General features: G+C 45.4%; 1 protein-coding gene across 3 annotated transcripts; it reads right to left on the reverse strand.

Moving 5' to 3' along the window:
* Window positions 1–403: 403 nt before the first annotated feature.
* LOC410334 lies at window positions 404–9,843 on the reverse strand. 3 transcript variants are annotated; one of them, XM_006566376.3, is made up of 6 exons: window positions 9,425–9,843; window positions 4,112–4,214; window positions 3,612–3,842; window positions 3,198–3,467; window positions 2,765–2,858; window positions 404–2,272 (listed from the first exon to the last, which is right to left on the reverse strand). In XM_006566376.3, exons 1-6 carry the CDS (start codon window positions 9,433–9,435, stop codon window positions 942–944), a joined length of 2,040 nt encoding a protein of 679 aa, XP_006566439.1. In that variant the 5' UTR covers window positions 9,436–9,843; the 3' UTR covers window positions 404–941. The 3 variants fall into 3 exon arrangements, with proteins under 3 accessions (XP_006566439.1, XP_006566440.1, XP_393815.4); XM_006566377.3 differs by lacking the exon at window positions 9,425–9,843 and adding an exon at window positions 8,374–9,366; XM_393815.7 differs by lacking the exon at window positions 9,425–9,843 and adding an exon at window positions 4,305–5,288.
* Window positions 9,844–10,995: the final 1,152 nt, after the last annotated feature.

A 10,995-nucleotide genomic window follows, 5' to 3' on the forward strand; every position in this document is an offset into this window, starting at 1 on the left:
GTCAAAACGAGAATCGGCCAACCGAGGTCCGCGAGCGCGAGTTTCGCGATCGATCGAACGATCCGACGAATTATTCTTTCCTTATTTATTAAGCCCATCCACTTGGATGGTGTATCCACTTCTTTTCTTCGTTTGTTAATTAATCGATTAATCGATCGAAAGAAGAAGAGAAGAAGAAGGAATCGAGGAGACTCTAGAAAAGCGATCGATAAATCGTTGATCGTTCGGCGACGCGAACCCTCGATTTCGTTTCTCGTCTCCCTTGTGCTCACCGCTTGAGGAAAACAACGCCGCGGGGAACGAAAGAACGGATAGATATTTGACGATCGAGCCAGACAGAGCGTCGATTATAGACAGTTGTAAAGGAGTGATTGTTCGAATGGACAATGGTGAGGAAGAAGTAAAAAGAGAAAAAAAGAAAAAAAAAGGGAAAAAGGGAAAAAGAAAAAAAAGAAAAACGAATATCTGCGCATGTAATCCGAGAAAGTGTAATGCAAAAATAGGTATATGATTATATTACATAATATACATACAATTGTGATCGTGAGAGTATCTGTTGCGAATAAAATAATAAATTACGAATAAATCATTCATGACTTTTTTCCAAGCTACTTCAACTCGAGTGCTTTTCATCCCCCTCCCCCGAATTTATCGAACACGCGAGGAACCCTCCTGTTTAACGAAAATCCCTTTATTTCGTTTATATCCTTCATTTAAATAACATTTCCTCTCTCTCTCATCGCTAAACTTACAACAATTCCTTCTTCTTCTCCTTTCGAACCCATCTTTCTCCACTCATCGACGTAGAATGAAGAACTCGATGAAGAGACGGGACAGGAGAGGGAAGAGTTTGGAGAAGAAAAGTGCACGGACACACTCGAGCATGATTCGCACAACAATATATATTTATATGATACAAACTTAGACGAAGGAATGACGATCTAATGATGGGGGACGTAGCTGTGCGAGTTTTGGGGGCAGCCGGGTAGCAAGCTCGACGTGTCCTCCTCGGTGGAGCACAGCATCCCGACGAGGGTGTAGTCGACGAAAGGGGGAAGATCGAGATCGGCCACGTCCCCGTAATTGTTCATCCCGTTCGACTGGCTCGCGACGGCCATCTGGGGTAGCCGAGTGTCCACCACCTCGCAAGTGTAATGGCAACGGTCGTTGGTGGGGTAGAAGAAGGGCTCGGGGCTGTTTTGCGCGGGTATATCCATCCCGCTCGGATCGGGGAACAATCTTTCGCTCGTGTCAGCGTTCGTTTCGCGATAATTATTCTGCAACCTCTCGTCCAGACCTACCATCCGACTCTGATTTGGTATACGATTGGCCGCCAATTGATTCTTGTCCGACTGGTCGAACATCTGATAACCGTCGTTGAACGAGTAATGCTTGTTCTCCATGGGCGAGCCGCGAGAAGAAGAAATAGAAGGGCGGGAAGAATCGATCTCCTTCTTCGGATAGACGCTGTAACTCGGCCTGTCCATCAATCCTTGCTGGCAGTTCTCCTTTGGAAAACAGTTAACGTCCCGTCTAGCGGGCAACAACTCCTCCTCCTTGCGAGGATCGAAGTCGGGGAAATTTAAACGGTCGTCCTGATGATTTTGCGCCCAATAGCTCGCTTCTTGATCCGCGCCCTTCTGATTCGGGGTGTGTCGAGTGTGTTGGTAATCTTGAAAGTTTAAAGGATTGTTCAAATGATGATGATGGTGATTCCCTTCCTTCTCAGGGACGAATTGATGATGATTGACCGGTCTCTTCGCGCAAAACCCGTTCGCCGAGTCTTTCTCCGTTTCGAAGCCGGGGAATTGAAGCCTCTCGTCCTGGGCTATGCTCAGGTGACTGCTGCTCGAGTCCTCGCTGAGAAATTGGCTCCAGTAAGCCTGGTCCCCTTGCTGTTTCATCTCGTACTTTATGGTGCCGCTTCCAAGATCGAGCAAGGTGGGCGGCGATCTTGAGGCCACCTCTTGAGAATTCATGGAGAATTCGGGTCTCAGGGGTTGATCCAGCTGGAAGATCTCTTCCGGTTGGAGCAACTCTCCGGTGAACGGGGGAAAATCGGGGTAGGAGGCCTCTTGAGACACTTGGCTGGGCAGATTGTAGCCCAGCGCTGTCTCTTGGGCTGGGACCGTGTCTTGGAGCCAGTAGGGGGTGTCGTTCGAGCCAGTTTGTTGGGGATACATGGTTGTTTGATGATGCGACTGTTGATAAGCCGAGACGTTGCTCTGTAGGCCGCACATGCATTCGAATGGTGGGCAGGAACACGAGTATCCTGCGAGAATGTATAAAAATATTAACATTTTCCGGGAATAAATTGTACGCGGATGGGAGAATTTTTAATTTTAAATGAAACGCGAAGAGAGTATAAATATAAAAAATATTTATAAAAAAAATGAAATATATTAAAACTAAATTGGAACAATTTTTTAGATCTTGGAACAAGATAAATAATAATATTATTATGTGTGATTAATTAGAAATATACAAAAATTTCGTGTTTGTCGTAAAAGGATTGAAAAGTAGCGTTTTAAAAAATCGCGCCCGAATCTACGATCTGAACGTTGCTGCGTATTGGCACACAGTCTATAGCAGCTGGTGCCACCTGTCGGGGCAAATAGTAAACGTCAACGCGAGAACGTTCACGGTAAAAGATTCGAATTTGAGAATAAATTTATCGAGACTACATTTGTGACGGTTACGAAAATTTATTGACAGTGTTTAGCGCGAAACAAGCGTGTCTTTGGAAATAAAATCGATTGTTAACCTTTATCCGGTATCAGTGGCGGTGGCTGCGTCGTTCTTGGCGGTTGCTCGATCGCTTCGGAATTCGATCTTTTCGTTCCGCGTAGTGACATTAACTGAAAAAAAACACAGCACGATACGTTCATTAGTAAAATTAACAAAAGAATCGACAAGTTATTCTCAACGAGCAAAGTGTCGTTGGAATCTGTCGTTCGTCCAAACTACCTGTCTCGGTAAGTCTCTTATACGTATTAAGCATGCAATAATATCAATTACGTATAAATTTCGAGCTTTCGAATATTTTTATACCCGCGAGAAGAGGTTATGACGATGTGTACGACGCGCGAAAGAATTTTTTCCTTTATTTAAGCGAAGCAAATCGAACGTACAGTAACGAAACGTGGAAAATCATTGAAAAGGAATCGATATTAGACAAATTTTTCGATCGAACGTACTTTGGAACCCAAAGCAGCCTCGTTCGCGAGAAGGACCGCCAATCCTCGCACCCTTCTGCCTGCACCCACGCTTCGCCTCGCCTCGGACGTGGATTTTGCTTCTGGTCGCGGATGATCGTGTTGTCCTTTGGCTTGGAAAAATATCGCGTGCTCGGTATGTCGCCAGAAATGCGTTACGGGGTAACCGCAATGGCCGCGACACGAAAGTATTTCCAACCGACCCGTGCATTGTCTATTCGGGCACGGTTTCCCTTGTTGCTTTTTCCTTGCCTGAAAACCATACGAATCGTGTGTACGTGAATTGCAGTTACAATATAATTCAAAAATATGGAGGAATGTGGCGGAATGGAGAAATCTCTCGCGAGGAATTACTCGGCGAGATTTCGCCCGAAAGATTTCGATTCCCTTTCCCACCTTGTCACAAATTGCCGGTCGAAGGTGAACCCTTCCGCCGCCAGGTAGTATGCATTCTTGCGAGCAGACCAGCACACCGAGGCAAGACTTTTTCAAGATGCTCACGTTGTGATTGTTCGTGTTCCTCATCGCCCATCCGGATGCGTGTCTTCTCGCTTCCTCGCAATCTGGCCCGTACACTCTTCTTACATGGCCGTCCGCCCATTCGCACCAGGGATCATACTCTACCACCTATAATTATTTTCAATTATCATTATTATAGAAAAAATATGTATATATATATATATATATACACATATTTCTTGTAGATAATTTTAAATAATTTCTTTTGCATTTTCGTCATTTCGTAGAACGAATATCTTAATTACGTTTCTTATGAAATTAGAAAGAATCGCGAAGCAACTTATTTCCCGTCACTTTGAATATTCCATTTTGATCATGCTTGGGTAATAACAGAATGAGCAAGACGGTACGTTTAATAATTCTCGAACGGAAATTACCCTTGGCACGTTCGAGTCGTTGATGTCCCATTCTTGGTGCGGATGTTGCTGTTGCTGGTTGCCGGCAACAGTCGCTGACATCGTCGGCGACCCAACGCGACTCCTAGAAAGAGAGAGAGAGAAATCAAAATTCGATATACACATATTTCAACATTTCTCTATTGTTCCACAAACAAATTTATTAAAATTATACCTAGACGACCATTCAAACGCACGATTATCTCTGTTCTCGAAAGGCCTAACCATTCCTCCCTCGATCGACCTTGAGATTCCCCCGAATCTCGTTGCATCGAATTCGAAGACCAATTTGGGATTACGCAATGGCCGGCGTAGCGAGGGGTCGCCACTTTCGAGATAAAATCCCGATTTATGGCACGTAGCCGGCCGTAGCTCGCGCCATACTTATGGGAACCCGTGGGTGGCCCGACAAGGGGCACGTTCACCGCCTTTCCGCAATCCTTATATCCGTCGCGAGCGATTCTCGATCGCGGATAAAAAGATCGATCTCTCCGCGACTTTTCGACTGCCCCTTTTTCCTTCCAACCTTCGTTTCGTTATTAAACGTACATTGTCGAGAGCTCGTCCGTTGTTTATTTTCTCTTCTTCTATGAAATGTAACGTCTCTCTCATTTTTCCTTTTTTTACGAAAAGAATCGAGGAGAGTAGATTTGATTAAGGACGAAGAATTTGTCAAATCGATGGAATCGAAATTTGATCGCGTACATTGTCGAGAGCTCGTCCGTTGTTTATTTTCTCTTCTTCTATGAAATGTAACGTCTCTCTCATTTTTCCTTTTTTTACGAAAAATCGAGGAGAGTAGATTTGAGGACGAAGAATTTGTCAAATCGATGGAATCGAAATTTGATCACGGAGAGGAGGAAAAGAATCGTTCGAAATATTCTTCATATTCCTCGGTATAGGTAAACTCGCGGTCAACGCGATTCCACATAAATCGTCTGGCGAATATATGCCCGTGTCAGGTCATGCTTCTGCCTTTCTCTCGTTGACATTAAAGTCCGCGGTTATGATCTGTGGCGGCATTAACCGAGTGCGCGAAAACGATCGGCAAACCGAGATTCCGAGATGAGTCAGTGCGTTCTCCTTTCTCGTTTCCAATTAAATGAAACTCGGGCCTATTTCACGTAAAATTTTTTTGTATATCGAGAAAAAAAGAAATTCGAGGAAAAATTTTAATTCATTCGATCGAATTTAATTAATTCCTTCGATCGAGAAAAATTAAATTTTCGAATCCGTTTCTCGCCTCTCTCGTTTGTTTATCTCGATAGGCTCGCGTTACGCGTCGTGTTTTCAAACACAATGTTTAGAGATCGACAGAAAGAATGTTTGTAGAGTATAAGCGGAATTATTCGAAGGACAACACAAATCGTACGACGAAGGAAGGAACCGAATGTTTCGACGATTTGATAGGCGGCGTCGCTCGCGCGAGCACGTTATAAATATCAGGCGACCAGGTGTCATTGACCATGAAGACACCCATGGGAGACGTTCGCTTCGCCTACGTTCTACAACCTGCTATCTAAAGTTACGAACGTGAACGAATGCACGTCTCTCTTTATCGAGATGTGTTTGTTCCACCGGTGAATAGATTTCGAGAGCGAAACTTTCGAAACGAATATATATATATAATCCAGTCGGGAGTGTCGAGGAAATTTAATTTACGGCTTACGGTTTCTTTTGCCATGGAATCACCAACACAAGTGCGCAGGTGCTCGCGTAGGTAATTTTATCCCTCTTATTTCCTCCTTATTTCCCAATTCGAATAATCGAATGTATATAATCGATCTCGAACGAGCGATAAAATGTTTCGCGCACAAAGTTGTTTACGATCTTCGAAACCACCTACTCTCGTCACGTGGCTCCACTTTTCGAGATAAAATCTTTCTTTCCAAAGGAACTCGAACAAGATATCCCTCGTAATTAAATATTCATCAAATACGTATATATATATATATATAAAACAATAAGTAATTTCTCAAACTTCATTTCATTCGCGTTTACAAGAAAGGGAAAAAAGAGAAGAAGAAAATGAAACGCTTGGCATTCCTTCACATTTCCATTTCCATCCGGAATCAAAACATCGCCTCGCCAATCGCAACAGCGACAACAACAATGTTTCCCCTCCGCCAACATTTTCGCTAAACAAAGCTACTTCATCGTTCCGCAAAAACAACCCCCTCATCGTGGTCACGGAGGTTTTCATCGCAGGAGACCGCAGCAGCAGCAGCAATCGAAGCGTGAAACCGCGACCGAGGATCTCCTCTCGAGGATGAAGGGAGAGAAGGCCGAGGAATCAAGAGCCGACTATTATCCACGCGGCTCGACAGCGCTTCCCTCCCCTCTTTTTTCCCCTCTTCTTTTTAAATCCCCGAAGCGGCCGTGACCTGGCCGAATCCGAAGTTGGCGAATCCGAATTCGAGGCGATAATAATTTCACGCGAGGGGCCCCGCGTGCCGCGGCCGATCCGTTATCCGAGCGAGGAGGGAAGGCAAAATAGAAGGCGAGGAAGGCGGCCCCGGCACGCAAAGCGTCCCGCTCTTCTGCGCTCGCCGTGAGAAAAGCGGGGAGGGAGGGATGGCAGTGGGCCTCCTCTGGTGAATGATTGCCCGGATCGGTGATAAAGTCATCGCCTTTAGCACCGGCGTAAGATGATACATCGGCGGACGATGCTGCGAGGAGATTGTCCCGCGGTTGTTCGAAGAGGAGGACTCGAGGCTGCAGTCGACGAGCGCGTACACGACTCCTTCTCTCCTTTTCGAGAGAGAGAGAGAGAGAGAAATGGGAAAAGGAGAGGAGGAGTATATCCTCGTTCCGGTCGGGGTATGGGCGCCTTCAGAATTTCAGATATTAAGGCTGATACCGCGAGTATCCCACTAAAATATCACGCGAGTGTCGCCTCGACGAGAGATTTCTCTTCGCCTTCTCGTGGAGGAGGATCGTCCACCGAGATTACGTCTAAACGAGTTAATTCTCTCGCGAGGTTCCTTTCGATACGAGGAGGAGGGAGCGAGAGAGAGAGAGAGAGAATATTCTGTACTATTCGCGCGAGAGAATTCTCTCTCTCTCTCTCGAGTTGCTAGGTTTTATGAGCCGCGTGGGGTGGTTTAAGAGAGGTGTTGAGATTCTTTCCCTCGTATGCTTATGCAGGGATTAATTATGTCCTGTAGATTTTTGACGCGCGAGTTTTGATCAGCGATCCGTTTGGTTGAATTAGAATTTTATTATTGGTCGAAAGAGAATTAAGAATTGCAATGAACAGGCAATCGAGGAAGGTTAGAATCGCGTAGGTAGAGTATTTACATTATTTTAGCAGAAGATTACGCGTCCCGTTATTCCTCGATGTAAGAGCTCGTCGAGATCCAAGATCGTTCTCGTTATGTATACATTTAACCAAACACGCGAAAGGAAAGCGTTACTTCTTCTTTGATCGATAGAGAAATTTTCGAAGGAAGAGGAAAACCCGTTCGTTCGTTTTCTCTATTCGACGAATGGAATGGAAGATTGATGACGCGTTTAAATTTGGAGCTAAAATTGGTTCTAAACATTCGAATTCCTCTTTATCTATCTCCTCTTGTTTCGCACCTTGCTCTTCTCGATTTACTCTCGGAGGGGAATCGAGACAAAAAAACCTGGCTGACTCACAAAAATCCAGCTGGACCGGTTTTGTTTGGTTCTATCGCGTTTCATTGAGGTTCATCGAGTTTTATCGAGCCACCTCTCTCCCCCCCCCCCTCCCTCCCTCTATTTCATTCTTCGCGATTTCTCCTCGCCCCCTCGTCGCGAAAAACGATTCGCGGTTTGCCAAAGAAACGAGGCGAAGAAAGAGCAGAAAATAAAATCGCGGTGATGCAATTTTCACGAACCGTGTCGGGCAATTTGTCGCTTTGATTCGTCGTCGTCGTCGGAGCAAATACTTTGGAATTTCGATCGCTTGATATTTTATATCAATCTCCTCCTCTTCTATCAACTACGATGCGTTTATTATTAACGTGCTTTCATTTCTTTTTTTTAAAATTCACGAAACAATGCGAATTCCATAATGATGAATAAATAAAATGTAACGATCCTATACCAATCGTAGAAAATTCCCTAGAAAGTTATCGAGAAATAATACCCAACTCAAAGAGATTTTTTTCCAGATGAAGGCTTGTTATTATACTTGGTGGCGTGCAGAAAGTAGTTGAAAAGTGGATTCGAGTTAAGGGTTGCGAAAGGGAGCGAGTTACCCTCGGCATAATTAATACCTGGTAAACTGTCAGCTTCCATTCGATCGCCACCGTATAAAAGGATCGTTGCAAAGGACGAGGAGAGGAGAGACAGAGAGAGAGAGAGAGCGGGTTCAAAGAGTTCTTCAGCGGCGCGGGCAGGCAGAGGGAGGGAGCGTTCTTGAGATTCGAGATAAAGGGAGATCGTTTTACCCGCGGACATTCGTTTAATCTGTCCTCCGAGGTGTTGGGCCGTGATCAATAGCGAGCCACGGCAACATCCGTAATCGGGTTTTCGAGAATAGAGGACTCGATTCGATCGACTGTTCCATTCTACTCTTTTAAAATATCCTGATATTTAACTTCTCTTTATCGATTTAATTTTTCCAAATCATCGAGAGTACGAGATTATCTCCCAAGACATCTTTGTGTATTTATACGTCTCTCGAGAGTATTTTCCAACGACGAAAGATATTCAATCGTTGGAATATTATTGATTTGAGATCCAAGAACGAGGTCAAATTGCGAGGATGTATTTATAGGAAGAATGGAAAATTAGGAAATTTAAAATGGAGTATTTATAAAGTTCGAGGAAAGTATTAGTATCGTAAAATTGGCGAGCGTTAAGCGTTTCACGATCCAGAACTGGGGGAGCCTTGAGGTGCGCATGTATGCGGCAGAGAGCTCTAGAATACCCATCGACCAATCGGGGTCCGTGATAACGCCCACACACCAATGAGAAACCCGCAGAACGCCCACTGATTAGATACTAGGGAAATCTCGCTTCTCGTCCAGGAAGAGAAATCGATGCCGAAATGGTCGCCACCTGCTCCCAAACTTTTCCAATTATCGTATTATCGAGCCTCTCCTCTCCTCATTTAAGAGTATCATCAAAATGTACCCTAACTTCGAACTTTACATCATTTCTACATCTTCATACATTCTCCAAAATGGAACATAAATCGCACAACTCTCCAGACGAGTCCATTTCATTCCTCCTACACCGTGACGACTCGAAGAGAATTATTTCCAACTTGATTTACCAATCTTTGAAAACAAGATAAAATAAAAAACGGTGCGAAATACTCACAGTACCACCATAGTCGTAGCTGCTTCCTAGAAGACGTCGCACCTGTACCAGACAATTGGACGACTCACAAACGGTTCCCTATATTGCGACACTTCACCTCCTCGGTTATCAAACCCTGTCGCCCGCAATTAACCAACTAACGTCCCCCCATCGTTCCCTCCAAATCCTTCCTTCGATCACCCAAACGAGCCAAACTCACAGTCGCCCCTTTCCTCCCAATCACGTCTCTCTGGTCTTCCAAGAAGTGAAGATGATCGAAACTGATTGATTCGCACGAAAAGAGGCGTTTTTGTGATACGTGTACGGTCGCACGTAAGACACGACGCAACGATGCGTGCGACGCGAAGTCGCTACGTGAACTGAGGCGCCTCCGCTCGGGTGCGTGCTAGATTGGAGCCAGCACGTTGCCAGCACGGTGGATGGTGTGCACGTCGTGGTTAGTCCTGGCCGGCATCAGGAAACGCCTAGAGGAGTGGCCATGCCCGACCAATCCGCTGCTTTGCTAGCTCGCCGTGTGCCGGAGGGTGCTTAATTGCGGACACCAACCCCTCTCGACCTGCCCGAGGATCGATCACCGGTGCAACCACCACTCTCCTCGAGCGGCGCGACGACGGCCTTTATTCTGTCCCGGAATCGGTGCCCTCCTCATTTTTCTTCGAACAATCTCGTTTTCTCGTTCCTTGTTTTATCCTCGATTTAATTTCCATATTCGTTGCGAATCGTTTAAAATTCCAGTTTAATTTCTGCGAGCTTGGACGTGAATTTTTCCTCGATGAAAGTTTAAATACGAAAGTTTAAAATATTCGAGTTGTTTATTATTATTATTAATTGGAGGAGGAAAGGGATGGCAACGAGGTCGCAATCAGCTGGTCCCGGCTTTAAGGGGGTGTACCTAGTAGGATCCTCCTACTTCCTACCTTCTCCATCCCTTCGCCTCCGACCCCAGGCGTACCCGCATCCAAGACAACGGCCCGTTACGCTTCGATCGAACTTGAACCCACGACGCAAACATATCTGCCGAGGTGAGCGCGTCCTCGGAATTGAAGAGTTGCCGCGATTCCCACCTAAACCCCTGAGGACGCGCCGTTAATAATAATAATTCCTACCCCGAGAGTGGAAAAAGTTGAGGGAATAGAAGAGAATCGTAAACTTGCGAATAAATTCGAATCGAGAAGATCATTGTCGATGGATCTTGGTGCTTAATTTGGAGAGAATAATAATAAACATTTCTTTCGCGCGACGACGCGTAGCCGCACGTGCGATTTCGAGTATCGGGGGCACGTGTGTGTTCCCGATAACACCACTTCCTACCACGTGTTCACAGGTGTGCGCCGAACACGGCTCTTAATTAATAGAATCGAGACGTTGGCTTGCAGTTACGATCGAATCGATAGAAATTTGTTTCTAGGGGAAGAGGAAAAAAGGAAGGCGAAGGAACGGTGGGTCAAAGGGCAGGGCAGATTTCCGCGTGCCGGGTGATGGCTCTCTCACCCCTTCCACTCCCTTTCTCGGGGAGAACTGGCATCAGAAGGGAGGGGAAAGAGGATCGAGAACGCGATTAAAATATATAT

This window comes from Apis mellifera, linkage group LG11, assembly GCF_003254395.2.
Source record: "Apis mellifera strain DH4 linkage group LG11, Amel_HAv3.1, whole genome shotgun sequence".
Classification (NCBI taxonomy): Eukaryota; Metazoa; Arthropoda; class Insecta; order Hymenoptera; family Apidae; genus Apis; species Apis mellifera.